At 54.5% G+C, this 21,569-nt stretch overlaps 9 protein-coding genes across 9 annotated transcripts; 6 read left to right on the top strand and 3 right to left on the bottom strand.

Annotated features, from left to right (window-relative positions):
* Positions 1–17: 17 nt before the first annotated feature.
* Positions 18–2,484, top strand: K489DRAFT_376102 (WD40 repeat-like protein). Its single transcript, XM_033603837.1, has one exon. The coding sequence runs from the start codon at positions 176–178 to the stop codon at positions 2,084–2,086; it is 1,911 nt and encodes a 636-aa protein (XP_033464980.1). The 5' UTR covers positions 18–175; the 3' UTR covers positions 2,087–2,484.
* Positions 2,485–3,332: 848 nt separating this feature from the next.
* K489DRAFT_32104 (UPF0183-domain-containing protein) lies at positions 3,333–5,404 on the bottom strand. Its single transcript, XM_033601507.1, has 2 exons — positions 4,971–5,404; positions 3,333–4,909 (listed from the first exon to the last, which is right to left on the bottom strand). The coding sequence occupies exons 1-2, from the start codon at positions 5,023–5,025 to the stop codon at positions 3,372–3,374; spliced, it is 1,593 nt and encodes a 530-aa protein (XP_033464979.1). The 5' UTR covers positions 5,026–5,404; the 3' UTR covers positions 3,333–3,371.
* Positions 5,405–6,031: 627 nt separating this feature from the next.
* K489DRAFT_376099 (kinesin-domain-containing protein) lies at positions 6,032–10,275 on the top strand. The gene is made up of 2 exons (XM_033603836.1): positions 6,032–6,633; positions 6,690–10,275. Exons 1-2 carry the CDS (start codon positions 6,193–6,195, stop codon positions 9,963–9,965), a joined length of 3,717 nt encoding a protein of 1,238 aa, XP_033464978.1. The 5' UTR covers positions 6,032–6,192; the 3' UTR covers positions 9,966–10,275.
* Positions 10,276–10,847: 572 nt separating this feature from the next.
* On the top strand, positions 10,848–12,422 carry K489DRAFT_310144 (ERG9, squalene synthase; the record flags this gene model as incomplete). The annotated part of the gene is made up of 2 exons (XM_033600684.1): positions 10,848–12,164; positions 12,252–12,422. 2 exons carry the CDS (start codon positions 10,848–10,850, stop codon positions 12,420–12,422), a joined length of 1,488 nt encoding a protein of 495 aa, XP_033464977.1.
* Positions 12,423–12,466: 44 nt separating this feature from the next.
* K489DRAFT_32055 (uncharacterized protein) lies at positions 12,467–13,160 on the top strand. Its single transcript, XM_033601465.1, has one exon. It carries the CDS (start codon positions 12,634–12,636, stop codon positions 13,108–13,110), a length of 477 nt encoding a protein of 158 aa, XP_033464976.1. The 5' UTR covers positions 12,467–12,633; the 3' UTR covers positions 13,111–13,160.
* A 216-nt stretch (positions 13,161–13,376) lies between these two features.
* Positions 13,377–15,745, top strand: K489DRAFT_376097 (uncharacterized protein). Its single transcript, XM_033603835.1, has one exon. The coding sequence runs from the start codon at positions 13,761–13,763 to the stop codon at positions 15,495–15,497; it is 1,737 nt and encodes a 578-aa protein (XP_033464975.1). The 5' UTR covers positions 13,377–13,760; the 3' UTR covers positions 15,498–15,745.
* A 715-nt stretch (positions 15,746–16,460) lies between these two features.
* Positions 16,461–16,803, bottom strand: K489DRAFT_301365 (RING/U-box; the record flags this gene model as incomplete). The annotated part of the gene is made up of 2 exons (XM_033600430.1): positions 16,461–16,564; positions 16,656–16,803. Coding segments are annotated over 2 exons (252 nt in total), but the record flags the coding sequence as incomplete, so codon positions are not given.
* A 1,332-nt stretch (positions 16,804–18,135) lies between these two features.
* K489DRAFT_310646 (thiosulfate sulfurtransferas-like protein) lies at positions 18,136–19,167 on the top strand (the record flags this gene model as incomplete). Its single annotated transcript, XM_033600721.1, has 1 exon — positions 18,136–19,167. One exon carries the CDS (start codon positions 18,136–18,138, stop codon positions 19,165–19,167), a length of 1,032 nt encoding a protein of 343 aa, XP_033464973.1.
* A 585-nt stretch (positions 19,168–19,752) lies between these two features.
* On the bottom strand, positions 19,753–21,500 carry K489DRAFT_376093 (PLP-dependent transferase). The gene is made up of 3 exons (XM_033603834.1): positions 21,312–21,500; positions 20,776–21,245; positions 19,753–20,673 (listed from the first exon to the last, which is right to left on the bottom strand). The coding sequence occupies exons 1-3, from the start codon at positions 21,342–21,344 to the stop codon at positions 19,944–19,946; spliced, it is 1,233 nt and encodes a 410-aa protein (XP_033464972.1). The 5' UTR covers positions 21,345–21,500; the 3' UTR covers positions 19,753–19,943.
* Positions 21,501–21,569: the final 69 nt, after the last annotated feature.

Here is a 21,569-nt window from a genome sequence, read left to right as displayed (position 1 = left end):
CAATCAACAAACATCATCACCGTCCAACTTTCGCCCAAAAAGCCGTTCCGAACCTGCATCACTGTCCCTCATTACTACACCGCACCGGGCATGCGAAGCGACATCACTCATTACACCGTTGAGCCCACCCGCTCTTTGACGACTCCGAATTGCGCCTGCGCGCAGCGACCGCACAATGGACACACCAGTGGGACCCTTGGAGACGGGCGCATTATCCGATGGGCAATCCGTCAAGGTCGTCGATGATGGTGCACGCATGATCTCGCCGCCTCGGAGTAAATCGCCGCGACGCACATCGACGGGCAAACACCCGCGGGAAGAGAGTGTGGGAGAAGAGGTTGGGCGGCCTCATGACAGCCCGGTGAATCCTGTCGCTTTGAACAAGGCGCTTCGTGCGCTCGGCGAACCAGGACGACGGAACTCGAGTCCCTCAGTCGCCAGCCCGAGTCGGAAGCGGCAGAGGATGTTTGGAGGTGGAGATCGCTTCATTCCGAACCGAGCCGGTCAGGACTTGTCTGCCAGTTACAATCTACTTCACGAAGATGCGTCACCTGCGACCTCCAAGGTGTCGCGGAACCCTCCAAGCGATCTCCATTTCCAAACCCGCGCCGCCAACAAGACCTACTCAGAAATCTTGCGCTCAGAAATGTTCGATGAGGAAGTGCCGCAGTCGATTAATGCGCAGACGGCCTCACGATCGCGCACCCCGCCCTTTGGAGGCAACAGCTCCGCTCGTTCCGGATCGAATGTCGCACCATCAACACCCCACAAGAACATGTTCAACTATGGCTCAAGTAAATCGCATGCGCTGACTCCTCGATCATCATCCCGTGGGCGAGGCTCAATTTTGAATCCATGTTCAGAACTTTACAGTCTGTCACCTGTAAAGCACTCATCACAAACGATGCTTTTATCGCCAAGGAAGACTCCGCGTGCCGTCAGTAAGGTTCCATACAAAGTTCTGGATGCACCCGATCTGGCGGACGATTTCTACCTCAATCTCGTCGATTGGGGCTCCAACGACATTCTTGCGGTCGGACTTGGCAAGTCTGTCTACTTATGGAGTCGCGAAACGGGACAGGTACAGCGACTCTGTGAGCTCGACGATGAAACAGTGACAAGCGTCAGCTGGATACAACGAGGAACACATCTAGCAGTTGGCTCATCGAAAGGCGAGCTCTACATATACGATACTACTAACCAGAGACGATTACGAACCATGCATGGACACAGCCTACGAATCAGTTCTCTTGCCTGGAATGCGCACATCCTTTCAACGGGATCAAGAGACCGGACCATCCTCCATCGTGATGTTCGCATGTCACAGATGTATCTCCGGAAATTAACAGGCCACAAACAAGAGGTTTGCGGGCTGAAATGGAACACCGACACCGAACAACTCGCATCCGGCGGCAACGACAACAAAATCTTCGTATGGGAGAAAATGGAGGAGCGGTGGCTGCATCGTTGGGGCGAGCAAGAAGGTGGCCACAAAGCCGCCGTCAAAGCCATCGCATGGAGTCCACACAGCCGCGGACTCCTAGCGTCAGGCGGAGGTACCGCCGACCGCTGCATCAAGTTCTGGAACACCATCTCCACCGCCCAGACCATGAAAGGCCACAACGGCCACTCCATCCCGCCCGAACAACTCGGGGTCGACCTCGACTTCACCCGACCGTCCCTCTCCAGCCTCAGCTCACCCTCCCTCCTCTCCAACCCAACCAACAACACAACCAGCAGCCACAACAACCCGCACCTGATCAAATCCCACGACACCGGCAGCCAAGTGTGCAACCTGCTCTTCTCCCACAAGACCTCCGAGCTGGTCAGCACCCACGGCTACTCGCAGCACGCCATCAACATCTGGAAATACCCCGGCATGACCCCCGTCGTCAGCCTCACCGGCCACACCTACCGCGTCCTCTACCTCGCCATGAGCCCCGACGGCTCCGTCATCGTCACCGGCGCCGGCGACGAGACCCTGCGCTTCTGGGACGTCTTCCAGAACAAAGGCAAGAACGCCGGTCCGGGCGGCGCGGGGAAATCCCGTGGCGGCATCGTCGGCGAGTGGGGCGTAATCCGGTGATCCTTTCTCTCGTCCGGTCGGGTTTTCCTGATGGGATGGGATGGGATGGGAGATGGGCATGAAACGGTTGATGACTGATGACTTGTGACGATGGCTCCTGGGTTTTTTTTACGATGAATGATTGCTCTGGGGTTTTTTGGCGTGTCTTGGGCAAAGGAAGCGGACTACCATTGTATTTATCCTTTTAGCAGCCGGGAGGCCTTTGTTCTATCTTTCGCAAGAGCGTCGGCGAAACGGGCGTTTTTGGGGTTTCGAAAAGGGCGTGGAACTTGCACTGAGCCGAGGCCGGTCTCATGGGCCCTGGTGTTTAGCATATGGGGAGCGAGGGAAAAAAAAGAAATGTGAACAACAGTTTTATTTTTTGTCCCCATCTGTCATGAAAAGAAAGCGTCATCGTCCCTTCTTCGTCTTTCTTCGTCCCTGTGACCTTGGTGTGTATTGACCATTTTGTGAGTTGCCCTCTCTGTGCACTTCTGGTGCCACGGTATTGAGGACAAAGTTCGGAAATCTCCAGGTAAGCTGCTTATCACTGATGCATCCCGGAGACTTCCAAAAGACGCCCTGCCTCATCTTCCGTGCGACTTATTTACTGATCGTGAAGGTTCTTTGTCGATCCGGAACCATCATCGTCGTCATCATCATCATCATCATCGCGATGTCCCCCGTCGTGTGTCCTCGAACATTTCCTCCTTTGCATGCGAGCTGATCATGTCTTCATCTCTTCTGGGACGGGGCCGCAGCTGGGCGCAACCCTAGTGTTTCGTCGTACCCAGGTAGGTACCTAGTTAGGTGCTGGAGGGGCGCCCAAAGTGAAACGTTCATTTAAACTACGAAAATTCGTTGGTCGATAGATCGGTGACTGTGCAAGACATGCTTGAAATCTCCGTGGTCTTTCGTATGTGCCTGGTTGCTCAACGGAAAATATCGAGGACATAATGGTGTAGATGAATGTCATTGAGGGGTTGTTGGGATTGGCTTGTCAGCGAGAGATACACACGAGACAGAGACGAGACATGCTCGGTCTCGCGCAAAGAAACAAGAACAACACCAACAATGAGAACCAAGACCGAAGGCCGAAAGTCATAGCCAGGCGAAAAAAAGTTGGATCGATTCCCTACCTGATCCGACCAACCACGCAATCAATAACTCCAGGCGGACTTCGTCAACAGAGCCTGTATAACAACTTGCGAAAGTCCACTGCGCCCTGACTCGAGAGAATACCCCCTCCCCACCCTTCCCGTTCCAACTTCCCACAAAACACAAATCGCTCTCTCTCTCCCTCTCCTCACGAGATCGTCAAAGCGCCCACGGCCCCGCTCCCCAGGACCTCAAGCGTAAAACCCGGGAAAGCATAAAGTTTCGTATTACCCAACCACTGCTCGCTCCCGGAGCCCTCGACCAGGTCCCGGTCGGCATCGGGCAGGAAGAAGGTGCTGTCGCCGACATCGCCGCCCCCACCGCCATCTGCGCCGCCGGGACCCCCGCCGGTCCTCCCTCCGCTCGGCCCGTCGTCGCCCCAGGTCCGGTTGACGACTTTGCCGCGTTGCATCTCCGATGCCGGGCGGATGTGGGAGTAGGCGGCGAGCAGGGCGGGTTGGAGGGCTGTTTCGAAGGGGGATTCGGAGGTCAGGATTGGGGAGGTGGGAAGGTCGTTGTGGCTGTTCGGGGATGGGGATGATGAGGGGAGGGCGATCGTCCAGCGGAGGCGGCGGTGCCGGTTGAAGACGTAGCTGCCGGGGACGTTTCCGTGGATGATGAGTTTGCGGACGACGAGATGTGGGCTGGTGATGAGGGGGGTGATGGGTAAGGCACCACTGTTGGTATTGTTGGTGTCGTCGCCTATTGTCGCGGTTGTGGTCTCGTTGCTGGGGGGGCCGACGAGGATGTCGATTCCGTGGTGGAAGTAACACCAGTATGTCTCGCGGCTGCTCCGTTCGGCCGGATCGTCATCTGCATCACCGGAATCGAAATCTGTGTCAAAGGTATCTGTGCCTGTGGATGAATAGCTGGATGGTGGTGTGGGCCGATGACGGCCGTTTGTCGACGACAGTGTGCGTGACTTGCTGCGCGGGCGAGAGTCCACAAAAGGTTCGATGATGGTCTGCGCATTTCTTCTGTGCGTCGCGTCAGGAGGACCGAGTTCTGTGACGAGATCCTGAGGTGTAGTCTGTCCTAGGATAATGTCGAAAGGCGGCGCAGGGGCTCTTCGTAGGAGAGCAATGTTTCCGGATCCATCCGTGTATGCCATCTCGAGCTCAGGTGCGAGGCTGTCCTTGGGTTGGCTGGAGATGGCAGGAGTCCTTGGTCCCGACGGCACGTTGACGAACAGCTGATCTCGGGCTTCTGGCCAACTCGGACCTTCGAAGATGGCCATGAACGTCGCAGATGATGCAGCGTTTGAGCCCAGCAATTGAACATGGTCCTTTTCTGCACCAAAGGCGACATGCTGTAGCGGAAACGTAAAGGCGATGCCCGGGTATGAAACCACGTAAGTGCCGACCTTGCCAGATTCTGGAGGCATATACTCTCCCGGATAAGATGCACCGAACAATTGGTAGATGCGCTTGTACGGGACCGTAACTCCATCCTTGGCTAATTCATTGCCTTTGTATGTGAGAGAGACGCGTTGGAAGTCGAGCACTTCGATGAGGCGTAGACGTTGCTCGGCTCCGTCGAAGCGCAGGCGAATGCCGTTCTCTGGCAATGCGATGATGACCGGAGCAGAGACCGGCTCGGATTGGGAGAAGGAAAGGTCAATCTTGGGAAAATGAAGCTTATCCTCTTTGATCCTGGAGAGGATGTCTTGTAGGGACCCTCCGAGTGCTTTGCGATAAGACTATCAGCAGGAACTCCGTTGTGAGTGCAAGAAGAGTCTGTTGCTCACCCATGAACCCAAGGCCATGGCCTGGCACTACCGCGAGCGAGTGTCTGGCCGCCATATTTGATTTGTGGATGTTGCAGAGGTCGGACGATGTAGTGCCGTGCGAGAGTAATAATCGTCCCAGTCTCCACTCGAGGTCACTGCCGAACACGATCCTGCCGGGAGTCGTTGGCCTTTACACATTAAGCGGTCACATCAATTTGATATAGAAATGTAGTCCACGGCTGACTGCCGACTCTGAAACCTGTAGTCTTTGCGCGCACGTCCACACGTATCTGTGGGTTGGAGAGCTGGTCATGTGGTGGTAGTCATCTCGGTCACGTTCCCAAGGGCGGCTGCTTATCCTCTGATACAGTCCACTACAGTATGCCCAGCGACAAGACCCCACTGGAGCTGGCTGCAACGTGTGTGTTCTCTTATCACGATGTCGCTGGAATATCCTGTTCAGTTGTAAATCACAGACATGGCCCATGGTGATATAACCCCAATGTCCACGTCAACATCCACATCCGACTACAGCCAGCTTATCGTCTCCTCCCACGCCTCATTCCAGTGGGGAGCGTCATGTTTGACTCGCGCCAGCATTTCAGTTCGAACGCTGCCATCTATAACATACCTAAGTATCCTTCAACGCCGGTTCATTGTCTACAGTGAGCATGAGAGATCTCTCTCTGATCATACATACGATTGAATGTCTTGGTGATATATTTCCCCGTCGTTGCCAGCCCAAGAACAACCACATAACCTTAAGGGCGTCGGGAATGACACTGACGACGAGGGGTCAGTGTTAAGTCATCAGCGGGACGCGTTCGTTCGTCACACGCGCGCAAGCCGGGGGCGGGACTTTGTTAGGTTTATCAGGTTCCAAGGTTCCAAGGTTCCAAGGTTCGTTAGGTTATTAGGGTTTGGAGATCTGGTCCAGCCGCCGCGATTGATTAGATAATCCTCGGCTTACCTGCACGGTTGCTCTGCTGTATTGATCCGATGTAAACAAAGCGTGCAGAACAAGTAAACAGCGCTCGGTCGGCGCACTGATGAAGCTCTTTCCTTTCCAGCATTGTCCCGACCAACGGTGCATTTTGTCTACTAGCCATTTTTGATACTGTAGCTACTACTTCAGGCATGTCGCCGCTGCCGCCGCCTACTACTTCCTTGTCAACGCTCTTGCATTTCTAGTCTTCGTCGTCATTCTTCTCTGCGCACCACTCTTCGTGGATACGCTCGAATGGCTGCTTCAGGCTCGACAAGAGTCGTGAGCCATACGCGCAAAGTGCCCACCATGCGACCACCAGCAGCGCGACCAGGTCCGACCCGCGCCCAAACCGCCACCCCGACCTTGACCGGAAGATTATCACCCGCCGACAGCATCGCCTCATCTCGAGTCCGCACGCCGAAGCGAAAACTCGCCGCCGAACCCCCACCTGTCGAAGCTGGCGAAGAGACTAACATCAACGTCGTCGTCCGATGTCGTGGGCGCAACGATCGCGAGGTGCGCGAGAACAGCGGTGTCGTCGTGTCCACCGATGGCACCAAGGGCGACAAGGTTGTTCTGTCCATGGGACCCAATGCTCTCAGCAACAAGACGTATCAGTTCGACAAGGTCTTCTCACCCGCGGCCAACCAACGGATGATATTTGAGGATGTTGTCGCACCTATTATGGACGAGGTAATACAGTGGATCATGTCGGCGAGGTGTCGATCCGATGTCTAATGCTGTCACAGGTCCTCGCCGGATTCAACTGCACCATTTTTGCATATGGTCAGACTGGCACAGGTAAAACATACACAATGTCAGGTGACATCAGCGACATCCTTCCTACGCCCGATGCTGCGGGTATCATCCCGCGTGTGTTACACGGTCTCTTTGACAAGCTGGGAGACGATGACCAAGAAAAAGCCGAATACAGCGTGAAGTGCTCATTTATCGAATTATACAACGAGGAGCTGCGCGATTTACTAGGGGTCGACGATGGAGCCAAGCTCAAAATCTTCGACGAAGCCAACAAGAATGGCAGGACGACAACCTTGGTCCAAGGAATGGAGGAACGTCACATCCGAACAGCTGCCAAGGGTATTCAGCTACTTCGCGACGGAAGTCACAAGCGTCAGGTCGCTGCGACGAAATGCAACGATCTATCATCCCGCTCACATACGGTCTTCACCATCACAGTCTACATGAAACGGGTTTCTGACAGTGGAGAGGATTACGTCTCCTCGGGCAAGCTCAATCTTGTCGACTTGGCAGGATCGGAGAACATCGGACGTTCGGGGGCAGAAAACAAACGTGCTGTAGAAGCAGGATTGATCAACAAGTCCCTCCTCACACTTGGACGTGTGATCAACGCGCTCGTCGATCGTGGCAGTCACATTCCCTACAGAGAGTCGAAGTTGACGCGCCTTCTGCAAGACTCACTTGGAGGCCGGACAAAGACGTGTATCATTGCCACTGTATCACCTGCGAAGAGTAATCTTGAGGAGACCATCAGCACCTTGGATTACGCGTTTCGTGCCAAAAACATTCGCAACAAGCCTCAAGTCAACCAGATGGTGTCAAAGAAAACATTGCTGAAGGAGTTCACGGCAGAGATAGAAAAGCTGAAAACGGAACTGATTGCGACGCGCGCCCGCAATGGCGTATACCTCACAGCAGAAGCATACGAAGAATTGACCACGGAGTCCGAATCTCGCCGGATCTTGAGCCAGGAGCAGCGCGACACTCTGGAAATCATGGAAAACGACTTGCGGAACAAAATCCAGGAGCTATTTGTTCTCACAACTAATTTCCATACATTGAAGAAAGACAACGAACAGACGCGCGTCAACCTGGAAGGCACCAAGAATGTTCTGGAAAAAACCGAAATTGTGCTGCAACATACCAAGCGCTCTCTTGCAGAGGAGGCGCACATTCGAAGGGCGCATCAAGAGACGGAACGGAAACTTCATCAAGTGGGCGGCGAGCTCATCAGCAGCCTAGACACAACGACGAATCATGTGGACAGACTGCGATCGAAACTCAAGCGGCGGTCAGATTTACAGTCGATCAACCGCACAAGATGGGCGGAATCACAGGAACAGGTTGCGGGTGCGACCTTGACCGTCGAAGAGCGATTGGATGCACTGAGAGGACGGCAAGAGGGTCTGATCGCCGCGTTATCGGGTCGCATGCAATCTTTTGTGGCAGACGAACTCGAAGAGCTTCAACTGTCGCAGGACCTCATCCAAGAAAAAGCCGCTGCATTCGAGTCTTCCAGGTCTGAAGTAAACTCCCAGACCAGCAAAGCTCGAGACGATATGAACGTCGTTCTACAAGAGATCGGGACGCTCCGTGAGGATGTAAAGCAGAAGGTCGGTGCGGGATTGAACGATCTTTCGGCCGCAGCTCAGCGTATCAGTGCTGGTATTGCAACAGAGCTGGACGATTTCCATGGAAAGCTTCAAGAATCTTATGTTTCACTCGGACGAGACTTCAAGACGCTCTTTGAGGACTTGATCAAACGCATGCATGATCAACAAGCCGAAGTGCAAAAGCTGCGCAAGGAGATTGCGGATGCGAACAGCAGCTTCATCGACGCTGGGCAACTTTCTCATGACCACTTGAAACAGGCGATCGACAGGGAGCGAGAGACTGCTGCGAAGGAGAGAGAAACCCTGCTCTCCCAGATCACCTCACTAGTCAACAACTCCGCCACCGCTCAAGAGTCACGTCTTTCCGGCTATTTCGAAAGCGCTAGCAAACGGATCAAAACTTCGGAAGACGAATATCGAGTCGCGCAGCATTCCTACGACAGCGGCATGGATCACTGGAACGAGAATGCGCAATCACTCATCGACGACACTGCTCAAGCAAGAGAAGCGATCAAGAGCAAGCTCAAAGCTGATTGGACAAATGCCAATGAACAGACCATCAAAATCACTGAAACGACCACTGCTGTTCACGGCGAAACCATTCGCATTGTTGACGGACAGATGGTCCAGATGGATAGTCAGCTGGTGGCCCTGGACGAGATCGTCTCGCGTGTCCGTGAGCAGAACGAGGAACATCATCAGTCGCACATGTCGAGCCTCGGTCAGCTCGCAAATGATGTGCAAGAAAGCTACCGAAGTATCGGCGAGCATTTCGAAACGTCATACAGCAGGACCAAGGCTCTCGAGGCAGATGTGGACGATCACGCCGATGCCCTGATCCAGACCTTGCCCAGTCTCAATGCTGACAGCGAGATCCGCGAACCTCTCCGGGCACTGCGACAGGAAGTGGCGGCCTCTCAGATTGAGGAATATTCTGTCACGGGAGAAACACCAGCCAAGACACAATACAACTACCCGACGGTCCTGCCCAGGACAGAGAGCCACGATGTACTGTTGGATCGCATGCGCGGCATAGAAAGGCCTGCCGCGGGGAATAAGACTTCAACGTCCCCGATCAAGTCGCCCCACAAGCGTCCTGCTCTGGCTCGGCCCAAAAGCAACACAAGCCCGAGCAAACGCCCTGGCAGCCCTTTGAAGTCCACCACAGTCTTCCACGATGCTCCTCCGCCGCTCCGCCCGGTATTCACTGCACCCGCCGCTACCAACCTCCCACCTTCACGGCCCGCCACGGCCAGCACCCAAAGCAGCATCAGCAGCACCAACAGTCTGCGGGAGCGCGATGTTAATGTCATCGGCAACCTCTCCTCCACGACCATCGATCTCGACACGTCTACCGAGGAAGCCGACTGCAAACCTTCAGCACTGCCGCCTCCACCTTCACTCCTCAGAAGACTGAATACCCACCCTCTGAGCGCGTCGACAGCATCTTACCTCACCCCGCCTCCCTTCAACGCCGGATCCGACCCCATCAAAGCTCCCGCTTCCAAACGAAGCACGCGCATGGCTGCGGCGATGGGCCTGGGAGTCGAAGGCAAGGGCAAGGAGGGACGAGAGAAGGAGAATGTGAATTTGAGCGCGAGTGTGGGCCCCACGGGGATCGGCAGGAGGCTACGAAGCCGGGGAAGCGATTAGAGTTGAAAAGGAAGATGTGTGGTCTATCATTGTTTTGCCGCGGCTGTCGCTCGCTATCGTTTCCTGGATTTCGAATCGGATACCCCATTCTGTGCTGCTGCTGCTAGCATTTTTTTGTTTCCGTGGGAGGAATGTATCACTGGCCTCGTGCGGAAAATTATTGATATGCGGTCTGCCTTGTGGGCCTGTATGAAATGACATGACGGAATCCATTTGCTGCATGTTCCTGCGATCATGTGATAGTACTCCATTTGCCTAGCAATGCGAGAATCAGATCATCTGCTACATGTTCCTGCGACATGTGATAATGCTGCATTGGCCTGTTGATGCAAAAATCAGCTCATTTACTATATCCCTGCGACATATGATAATAATGGATTTGCCGAGTAATGTAAGAATCAGCTCATTTGCAATATCATGCAGGAGTGTGATACTGAAGTGTTGATAACGAAAGCACCTGAGGTTGGAGGACCTCTCAGCCACAAGCTTTCTCCTAGTTGGATAGACTGCGATCCACAATCGAACGATTTTGGATTGTCCCAAGCGGCACTTTTAAGCTGCATCGCTAGCTCCCTGAACCCTGACAAACATGATAATTATATGCTTTGCGAGACCTCTCCTAACAATATCTAGGCACAGGACATTTCCACATCACGACTCTACCGAAAGTGAATCTCGAGACACTCTGTCGCAATTTGCATCGGTGTGCTGAAGTGCACCCAGATCTGCCCGCTCAGAACCGTTGAACAACTCATGTCAATTCGTCCTGGATAGGAGCCGAAAATCAATCACCCTTCTCCCATTCGTCCGATCTGCTGAAGATCGCCCGACAGCGAGTCTTTCTCAACCTTCGCCTTACATATCGCCATCACATCGGTCGAAATGCCGTCCAACAAAGGCTACCTCTACTATCTCCTCCACCTGTCAGAGGTGCGGGCCATGATCCAATGGAAACTCTGGCACAGCCCCGTCCATGAGCGCGACCCCAGCAAAGAGTCGGAGACATTGAAGCAATGCTTTTACTACCTCGATATGACCTCGCGCTCATTCGCCGCGGTCATCAAGGAATTACATCCGGAGCTGTTGGTCCCCGTCACATTGTTCTACCTGGAGCTGCGCGGTCTGGACACCATCGAGGATGACATGACCATCAGCCTGGAAGAGAAGGAACCGCTGTTGCGAGATTTCTGGAAGATCGTGGATGATCCGAACTGGACCTTCGACGGCAACGGTCCGAATGAGAAGGACCGGCCCCTGTTGGTCCACTTTGACAACATTGGAAAGGAGTTCGCCAAGATCAAAGAGCCGTACAAGGACATCATCCGAGACATCACCAAGCGAATGGGCAATGGTATGGCGGACTACGCAAAGAACGCGGACCATCTGGCCAACGGCGTCAAGACCGTCAAGGACTACGAGCTGTACTGCCATTACGTAGCAGGTCTTGTCGGCGAGGGTCTGACGAGGTTGTTCGTCGAGGCGAAGCTGGCCAACCCGGCCTTGCTCCAGAGACCAGAGCTTATGGAGTCCATGGGCCAATTCCTCCAACAGACCAACATCATCCGAGACATCCGCGAGGACCACGACGACAAGCGATACTTCTGGCCCAAGGCCATCTGGTCGAAACATGTCGACAAATTCAGCGACCTCTTCGAGAAGCAATACGAAGAAAAGGCGCTACAGTGCAGCAGCGAGATGGTCCTGACCGCGCTCAAACGCGCCGACGACTGCCTCTTCTACATGGCCGGCGTGAAGGAGCAATCGGTGTTCAACTTCGTCGCGATCCCACAGAGCATGGCCATCGCCACCCTGGAGCTCTGCTTCCAGAACAAGGACATCTTCCACCGCAACGTCAAGATCACCAAGGGCTCCGCCTGCGAGCTGATGACCCAGTCCACGCAGAACCTGCAGCTGGTCTGCGAGGTCTTCCGCCGCTACGCCCGCAAGATCCACCGGAGGAACAAGCCCAGCGACCCGAACTTCCTCGAGATCAGCATCGCTTGTGCACGCATCGAGAAGTTCATCGAGACGATCTTCCCGACCCAGTCGGCTCGGACGCTGCAGGCGGGTCTTGCCGGCCCGACGCTGACCCCGGACGAGGCGGCTCGAAAGGCGAGCGAAGAGAAGGAGGCCCGATTGGATGCGATCTACTTGATCGGCGCGACCATGGTGACTCTGGGTATTATCACCGCGACTATGGTAAGTCGATCTGTGCCCTTCCCTCTACGGCGGGTTGAACAATGCGATTAGTCATCATCGAGGAATAATCCACTAACCCGAATCCAGATTGGCGCGGCTTGGTTTTTCGGCGCCCGCTTCGATCTCGCGTTTGATGCACTCAAGGAAAGCCTTTCCTCCCTCACCAACAGCAACAACGGCGAAAAGGTCGTCGCTTCTGTCTCGTCTGCTGCCAAGAGTGTCACGAGCGCATACGCTGGGCGACATGGTGAGCTCTGAACAGAGAGGAAGACTTCTCCGTTGATCCCGCCAGGACGTTTGCGCAGTACACTTTCGACATTATTGTAATACCCTTTTTTATCTTGCCATGAGATGGAAGAGCCTCATGTACTAATGGTTTCTCGAGAAACCTTTAACCTTCTCCTTCGTCTCTTCTGCCGACACTGATCATGACATCTGCAACCGACATCTATGCACACGCTCCTGGAACATGCCTTTTCCTCGAAACAGCCAGAACACAGCCAAAAGCGATTGCTTCTCGAGATCCGCAACCGATGCACGATCTCCAGCTCGTTTTATTCCCTCCCCTTTCAATACCATCGTACACCTCGATGACAGGACCTTTTCTATCCCTAGCACGGATGTCAAATTGCAATGTTGCCTCTTCTCCTCATGGCTTCCGTTGTGCCGCTCAAAAGAAGTGCTTATATCAATTGTGCATGCACTCGGTGTACACCGTTACATCTCGAGGCGACCTCTTTTGTTGCCCTCTTTCTCGCGACGGGGGAGAGGCGGGAGATTGAAGTGCGAACATCTCTTGAAGACTTGGCTCGTCATTGCGGGAATGACGATTCGATCACTACCTATAGGATCCATCACTTGTGTCTGCAGAGATATCCTTACTCCTGCTGCGACATGTCCCGGAGTGTGTCCTCTGTCCCCGTGGTCGTATAGCATGCAGCGATGAGACAGAGAAAAAGTCTTCTCTCTTCCCAGCCGACGATTTCCCCGTGCAGATAGTTATCAGGTATATTTTTTACGGAGAGTGCCAATTTGACGATTTTGTCTACCACGTGAGACCTGCCGATCGTGCAGATTTTCCCTTGTGCAGATATGCTGTGAGAATGGCGGCCCGAAACCTACCTAGGTACTTAGATAGGCGTGCAGTGAGAATCTTGCCTGGATGTCAATGTCCTCTGCTCTTAAGTAAGGTACTGTATTCTCTCTCCATGGCGACGATAACGACCTGGACGAGGTCGACTATTCTCGACCATGAACCACACATCAAATGCGACGCATAACGTGTTTCTTGTGTCCGAATTTCGGCACAAGATACATTGCGGTGTAGCGATATGCAGCAGCACATTCCATTGCTCATGCATGACCCAGTCGTGAATTCTTCGTCAGCTGTGCCACCAAAGTCAGCCTGCATGCGAGTGGCTATACACCGGTCCTTTTGCCGAGCAGAATCGCTGTAGTGATTACACACACAAGACCAGACGAATAGTCCGGAAGAGTCCATTTACGAAAACCATATTTTGTGCACCTGGGGCCTGTCATCCCCGAATATTAATCAACCCGAGAGCAGATGCCGTCTCATATCTGAGCTCGAATGTCATGTACACGGCGACCGAAATCACTTCTCAGACGGGCAATTCTCGCATCATCCATTCTACGTACATTGTCCCGCCGTCCGGGCGTGTAGATCCGAATACTCACATTACCCACAACTCGTATACATTACCCTCGGGAGGATTCGTCAGTAGCATTCATATCGGTGGCGGCTCCAGATCAAGAACAGCGACAGGCGGCGGCGGCGGCGGAGGAGGAGGTTGGCCTCCTCCCGAGCCATTACCTTTATATCCTCCTGGTGGTCCACGATCTCCGTTTCCACCACCTCCAAGGCCACCAACTCGACCGCATGGCCCGTCGCACCACTCACGTCCTCCGCCTCCTGCGCCGCCGCCGGTCAGTCCTTATCCGAATGCCTCGCCGACTTTGCAGCAATGGCTCGACGACACACGTGGTGCCGGTCGTGGCAGAGACAGAGCACCCAGCGCGCAATACACCGATTCGGACATCCGTCGAATCGACGATCTCCTCGATAGGACCCGAAGACAACAGCAACAATCCCGGCCAAGCTCGGCGGCATCGGGCGCGACCTATCACAGCGGTTATGCGATGACACTGCCTTCGGGGAGTTTCGGTTCGCATGTTTCATTCCGAGAGCCTGATTACGCCGGTCCGGCCCACGAGACCGCGCGGTCGGAGGAGTTTGTGGATCCTCGCCGCGGCCCGAGGAGGAGTCATAGTTATGGCTACCCGCATCATCAGCATCCTCACGACGCGGCAGGGAGTAGACGTCCGCCTCATTTACACCGCCCAGGCTTTCCGGCTACTGCACCGGATGCCTTCCGTCCAGACGGTCTTTTCCCTCCGCCACCGCCGCCACAACATCCTCTAGCTGGGCTGCATAGCAGTCGAGTGCCGCTCATGGCGACGAGGTCTGCGCCCGAAGTACATAGACGGCCTACTAATCATCCCATCCGCAGCTCAGGAGTCCAATCCGATGGCGTCCTCCGACCACATGATCCGAGACAAAGTTCGGGATACAGCGCAAGGCACGCTTCTCCTCGTCAAGAAGACCCTCACTTCAGCCATCCATCCCATCCCACAAGTCCAGATGTTCGCCACAACCCGAACAGCCGTATCTACACCGATGCGCATAACAACAACATCATCATCATCGACACGCAGCCCGCCGGCGACGATCGGAACGAACCCCCCTCCTCTTCTGATGATGATGACGATGACGACGAAGAGAGCATCCACCCCCGCGACTCCATCTCCAACGTCTCCCGCACATACGGGCGCCGTCAGCGCGACCTTCCCACTCGACACCACGAATACCAAGACTATCCCCCCGGTCGAAGCTACGACTATCCTCATCCTCCTCCCGCTCAACCCGAATCGCCAACAACACGACAGACCGCACCTCCACCACACGACCCGCCGGCGTCCCACCATCCCCATCCCCCTCCCTCTTCGATCGAACAGCTCTGCCGCGACGACGAGCTCCTCGCCGCGATGCTGCAGGACATGGAACTCCGGCGGACCCTCTCGCGACGGAACCCCGACAGGGACCACAACAATGACGACCCTCATGATGATGATTGTGTTAATGATGATGAGAATGAACGACCCTATGTGGATTTCGGGCCCGAGGGCGGTAGTAGTAACGATGGGCATGGAGGAGGAGGAGGAGGTCATGGGGAGGGCTCGGCGAGGGCGAGAGGGAAAGGCAAAGGGAAAGGGAACGGGAAGAAGGCGAGATATCCCGATTCGGCGCCTTGAAAACCGGGGCAGGGACTGATTGGATGGAGGGATGGAAGAGGGAAGGAAAAGTTCTTGTTTGAAATGTTGTCTCTCTTGTCTGCCTACCCGCTGTCAGAGCTGTCGAACAATTTTTCGCGGACCGCGATTTCTTTCTCTTTTTCTTTCTCTATTTTTTTTTCTGGGCACAAAGTTTCCCGCGCCATGTCATTTCATCTCAACTTCTAGGCAAGCAAAGCAATTATTTTTTCCATTTTTAAATATCCAAGTACAAATCTTTTTTCAAGAAAAATGGTCAGCCCGGGACTCATAGGGAAGAGAAAAAGTAGTAGTACTAGTAGTAGTAAGAGTAACACCAAGGTATTGAATCGCCCGGCTCAGTAGCAGAGTCGTGCGTGCGTGGCAGAAGAAGGTCCCGACGACGACGACGACGACGGGATGAAAGGAGAATTCAATGACCCCCAAGGAGACGCCCTCGCTGCATGCGCCATTGATCTTTTCTTTTCAAAAAGGGTTCCGTTCATGGTTTCGTTCGCCATCGAAAAGTTCTTACAGTACCATATCATTCATCAAACTCGAGGAGATTGATGAGCGCCAAAAAACCCGAGGACAACAGCCCATCATTCATTCATTCATTCAGTCATTCACAATCCCATCACATCCCGACATGGCCTCCAGGCAGCGAATCAACAGTCCTCGAGCAGGTCGTCGCCCAATCTCAACGATGTCATCTCAACGATGTCTCGTCGCCGACGCCGGCGTCGCCCTCCCGAGTGAATAACCCCCTCCTCCTGCTCCTGCTCTCCCCGCAGCAGCAGCAGCGGACCTGGTGATCCTCCCGGTCGTCGGCATCGCCGCCGCGGTATCAGGCGTCATCGCACCACCGGGCGCGACGATGGAACTGCCGAAATTCCTCCTCGGAGCAAGACCAGCAGCAGCGGGCGTGATGGGAGGAGGCGCGGCGGCGACGACGGCGACTTTCTCCTGGAACTTCTGGCGGCACATGGGGCATTTCCCGAGGCTTGCTTCGCTCTCGAGCCAGTTCGCGATGCAGTGGATGTGGAAGGTGTGGGTGCATTGGCCGATGACTGATTTGTTTTGGTTTTGCTTGTTAGTCAATGTGAGGAGGATTGAGAAGCCGACTGATCCATCGATGGATGGGAGGAAGGAACTACTCACTGATGGGACAGTCGCTGCCGGGGTATTTGCACTTCGAACACGTCCCTTCGAAATTCACGCGGCAGATGCCACAGGTGTCGTCAGAGTCGTCGGGGAGGTCCCATTTCCAGGTGGCGAGGGCGTGGTAGGCTTTGATCTTGACCTTCATTGTGGGCGGCTTTGTTTTGTTTTGTTTTGTTTTCTTTCCCTTATTGTTGTTGAAGAGATGACACTCTCTTGGATTGATGACGAGGCTGGGAGGAATTTTATTGTTTGCCGTCGTGGTGTGTAATTGGTCGCTATTGTTTCTTGTTTTGTTGTCGGAGACGATGATTATGCTGATGCGACAAGAGGATCCGATACAGATTGTGGCTGGTCACACTTATGCTTTGTTCGTGAGGACTCGTTCGTGAGGCGTAGGACCCGGAAAAAGAAGAAGAAGAGCCTTTTGAACCACAACGGGTGATGGTAATTGATTGTTGATATTGGCCGTGGCGATCACGCGTTTTCTTGGATCCTTTGAGCTTGCATCATATGAATCTTGCACTCTGAATGATTTCTTTGTATCAATGGGATGGACACCGGCGAGCTTTCCCGGGGTTTTCGTGTAATTTACTGTAGCATTTCTCAGGGTGATGGAGGAGGAGGAGGTGGTGGTGGTGCTGGAAGGTTTCATTGACAGTGGCATAGCAAGAGGATCACGCATCAGTACGAAACAGGAAGGTTTGAAGCGCGATGAGACGAGAGTTCGGCTTAGTTCGATCATTTCACTTCTATCGTGGTGGTATTTCTCCAGGGAAACAATGGAAAGCAGTCACGATCGGATGAGGAGATCCAGCCAAAAATTGTCAAATCGGCATAACATCCGCGCTCGACAAACATGGTGAAATGCTTGAGATGGATCAAGTACGAGTAGTAATGACTAGTAAGTAAGTAGCATTCTGGCCCAGCAAATACGAGCATCGCATCACATAATGTATGTATATACATCTACATCAAGCCCGCTGGATGGAGCGGAATGTGCTGTAATGATTGATGGCGATTGATGCTGCCCCACCAATCTGCCATCAATTTCAGCCCACAGAGCTGGGCGGCAGATAGGTATGTTTTCACCTATCACTCGGGACGATCGACCACCGCGACCCACACTGTAGGCATTGATGAGAGACTGTCATACTGATGAATTGATGGGGAAACCGCGGTTGGGAATGGATGGCACAAAGGCGCAAGAGCTGCTGGAGTTGGAGTTGGAGCTTGAGCTTTGGAGCTTGGAGCTTCTGGTGTAATATAATAACTACAGCACATCATCGCCTTTCGCTTCTGCTGTACCTTATCAAGTGATGGTCTCCAGTGAATGCCCATTGCTCGACCATTTTGAACACTCTTCACACGCGACCATATTAACATCACTCACGCGAATCGGAACGCTTCACCCAGCATAACTGCGGAGAGGGACTCTTCTAGCCATCCACGACAACAAGACAGATCCCGACTGGCGCCAATGGCTCTCGTCGCCCGCCATCTCTCTGCGTGCCGACCACAGCTTGCAGGCCTACGAGCCAAGTCGCCGTCCATCGGCATCGCCATGTCGACACGACAAGAGCACACCTCATTCCCCTCCTACCTCGTCACCCCGAAAGAACTCCATGCCGCCCTCAAACAGAACTCCTCCTCTTCAATCTCCACCTCCCCGAGGGTCATCCCTCTCTGCGGCTCTTGGTTCCTCCCCAACGATCCCGCCAAACGGACCGGGCGCCAGGTCTTCGAGAAGGCCCACATCCCCGACGCACGCTTCTTCGACCTCGATGCCGTCTCCGACACGTCCAGCCCGTACCCGCACATGCTGCCGAGCGCCGAGACGTTCGCAGACGCGGTCGGCAAAGCCGGGATCCGCGCCCACGATACCGTGGTCGTCTACGACTCCGCCGAGCTGGGCATCTTCTCCGCTCCACGCGTCGCCTGGACCTTCAAAATCTTCGGCCACCCGGCCGTGCACATCCTCAACAATTTCAAGCTGTGGGTGGAAGAAGGTCTGCCGGTGGTCGACGGGAAGGAACACGGATTCGATCCGGTCGAATATGCTACTCCCCAATTGGACCGGAGCAAGGTCGCTTCTTTCGAGGAGGTGGTCGAGATCGCAAAAGATCACAACAAGGAAGGTCGCGAGGAGGTCCAGATCTTGGACGCTCGTTCGACGGGCAGATGGAAGGGTACCGAGCCCGAGCCTCGCCCAGGTCTGTCCTCTGGACACATGCCCGGCAGTATCTCTCTGCCGGTCCCGCTTCTCCTCGACCCGACCACCAAGGCTTTCCTGCCACCGGATGAGCTCCGCCGTATCTTCGAGGAGAGAGGAGTGAATGCATCGCAACCCATCGTGTCGTCTTGTGGGACCGGCGTCACTGCAGCAGTCATCGATGCCGCTCTGACCGAGGCGGGCTACACCACCGAAGGCCGTAGGATCTATGATGGCTCGTGGACCGAATGGGCCATGCGTGTCAAACCGCAAGATTCGCTCATCGTGAAGGAGACTTGAACAATGTCGACATTTTCATCCGAATACGGATTCGTCGTCGATCGCCGATTGTGTCCGACACATTGGGAGTTCGATGAAATGCGTGTCATGGGGACGGAACCCTTGACATCCCGTCCAGAGATCCATGGTTTTCAGCAGCAGCACACTGCATGTCTCAGCAGCCTCCTTCCCACAACATACACATGCTTTTGTTTCGTCACGATCGCTATGTCATAATCCGCTCTGATGAGATGAGCGAACCAATCATCGAATACACAGCTGGGTTTCCTACAACCTCGCAGCATTGCCCCGCAGCGATTACTTCAGCTTCAAGCCGTTGCAAGGCGTAGGCCAATGATGCTTGCTGCTTCCCCAACCAGGAGGGCAAACGCGCTACCCACCAAGCCTCGCTGACAGCTATTTCACCCTTTCAGCGAGTCCAGTGAAATGGGAGTGATGATCTGCCCGATTTGGCGAGTCACCACGAAGCCCCGAGGGTGTTGTTGGCTATTGGTGAGACTCTATCTCCGACGATTCAACCGCACTAGTCGCTAAATATATGGCCACGGATCTGGAATGCATGCGGAGTAGTATACCCACTGATGATGAAAGAGAATGTATGAATTTCTTTCACAGATCACTGAATATCTAGCTCATCAAATAGGAGAAGACGTCGATGTTTTCTCGTGCGTTCGTGAAATGTCACGAATCATCATAAGTAAATCGGAAAATAGATCAACCCTCCCTCCAACCAAAGGCTTTTCACGCCCTTCCGAAAAAAGAAATCTACATCCCTTTCACTCGCACAGCGGAATATCATTAAATTCCTCCCTCATGAACTTCCGGAGCTCCTCCAACCCCTCTCTGATGATCTCAGTGCGATTCACATATCCGAACCGCACGTAACCCCGAAACTCCTCGCCGAACCCGACATCCCCGGGCAAGAGCATCACGCCCGTCCTCTCCTGCAGCCTCTCACAAAAAACCCTCGCATCCACCGCCTTCCTGCTCTCTCCCTCTCCCCTGAAGAACCTCACAAACGCCGTCGTCCCCGCCACGGGCTTCACCCACTCGCAAAACTCATCATGCTTCATCACCCAGCGCTCCAGCATCTCCAGATTTGCCCTCGCCAGCGCCACATTCCGCCCCAGCAGAGCGTGGATCGTGTCCGGGCCCAGCGCGAACGTCGCGACGGCCTGGTCGAGCAGCGACACGGAGATCGTCGTGTAGTCCCTCGTCGACGCGCATCTCTCGATCAGCTCCGCGCTGCGGCTAGCGATCCAGCCGACCCGCAGCCCTGCGAGCGAGTAGGCCTTGGAGAGACTCCCGGTCACAATGACGTTGGCGTCGTCCCCGCCGACGGAGAGCATGGAGGGCGGGAAATCCGGGTCCATCGGGCCCACGCCGTGGAAGAGGGGCCGGTAGACCTCGTCGGAGAGGATCGTGATGTTGCGCGCTCGCGCGAGCCGGACGATCGCGTCGAGGTGGGATTTGGGCAGGATGGCTCCCGTCGGGTTTTGGGGGTTGCTATCGTCTCGGTGAGAATGCATGTCCCGAATTCCCGCCATATCCGGCGGGGGCATCGTCAAAGGTGCGATTTGCTTTGCAGCAACCCGCTCGCTCACTCACTTGATGATGATCAACTTCGTGTTCTCCCGCACCAGGCCTTCCAGTTCCTCCAACTTCGGCAACCACCCTTCCTCTGCCCGGCACTTCCACAGACTCACCTCCGCGCCCAGGGACTCCGGAATCGTGTACAACTGCTGATACGTCGGGTAATGGCAGATCACATGGTCGCCCGGGTGGACCAGCGAATACAGCACGAGGTGATTCGCCGCGATGGCCCCGGGCGTGATGAGGATCTGATCGACGGACAACGCCGCGCCGGCGACCTTGGCCGAGTACAGCCGGGAGAGGTTCTCGCGGAGTTGCGTGTTCCCGCGGATCTCGCCGTAGTTTTGCACCGTCGAGCTGCAGAGGATGTCGCTGATCTTGGCATCCTTTTTCTCCGAGAGCGCCAGCAGCTCGTCGATGGAAATGCTCGCGCAACACGTCTCCGCGAGGTTGTATTTTGCGGTTAATTCGTATTTGTCCATCCACTATGCAAATGTGCTCAGTGTTGGTATGGTCATATCTGATTGTCTTGATCGATGCTTCTATCATACCTGTTCGACGGTAAAAGGTCGAGGAGGCGCCATTGTGTGGATGTGTGTGTGTATATGTGCGTGCGAAGTCGTGGCCAGTGTTAATCTTAGAAGCTGGAAACCGGTATTTATCTTGCAGTGAAGGCGGTTCCGAATTGTGCTATGATTGAGTACTCATCGTGAGTCATCGGTGTCGTTATCTATGAGCTGTACTGTAAATGAACATCACAAGCAAGCTGGTGTTCGTCTCCGCATTATATATACGACAACGTCAGTCTT

Source organism: Dissoconium aciculare (genome assembly GCF_010015565.1).
Source record: "Dissoconium aciculare CBS 342.82 unplaced genomic scaffold K489scaffold_1, whole genome shotgun sequence".
Taxonomy (NCBI): domain Eukaryota; kingdom Fungi; phylum Ascomycota; class Dothideomycetes; order Mycosphaerellales; family Dissoconiaceae; genus Dissoconium; species Dissoconium aciculare.
Note: the sequence above shows the minus strand (reverse complement) of the source record. Positions and strands in the feature narration are given on the sequence as shown.

Coding starts and splice junctions, on each gene's coding strand:
- K489DRAFT_376099 (XM_033603836.1), top strand. CDS start 6,193: ATGGCTGCTTCAGGCTCGACAAGAGTCGTGAGCCATACGCGCAAAGTG. Junction 6,634..6,689: donor TCGCACCTATTATGGACGAG/GTAATACAGTGG, acceptor ATGCTGTCACAG/GTCCTCGCCGGATTCAACTG.
- K489DRAFT_376093 (XM_033603834.1), bottom strand. CDS start 21,344: ATGGCGCCTCCTCGACCTTTTACCGTCGAACAG. Junction 21,246..21,311: donor GACCTTTTACCGTCGAACAG/GTATGATAGAAG, acceptor ACATTTGCATAG/TGGATGGACAAATACGAATT. Junction 20,674..20,775: donor ACGAAGTTGATCATCATCAA/GTGAGTGAGCGA, acceptor CCGAGACGATAG/CAACCCCCAAAACCCGACGG.
- K489DRAFT_376102 (XM_033603837.1), top strand. CDS start 176: ATGGACACACCAGTGGGACCCTTGGAGACGGGCGCATTATCCGATGGG.
- K489DRAFT_32104 (XM_033601507.1), bottom strand. CDS start 5,025: ATGGCGGCCAGACACTCGCTCGCGGTAGTGCCAGGCCATGGCCTTGGG. Junction 4,910..4,970: donor CCATGGCCTTGGGTTCATGG/GTGAGCAACAGA, acceptor CTTATCGCAAAG/CACTCGGAGGGTCCCTACAA.
- K489DRAFT_376097 (XM_033603835.1), top strand. CDS start 13,761: ATGTACACGGCGACCGAAATCACTTCTCAGACGGGCAATTCTCGCATC.
- K489DRAFT_32055 (XM_033601465.1), top strand. CDS start 12,634: ATGCCTTTTCCTCGAAACAGCCAGAACACAGCCAAAAGCGATTGCTTC.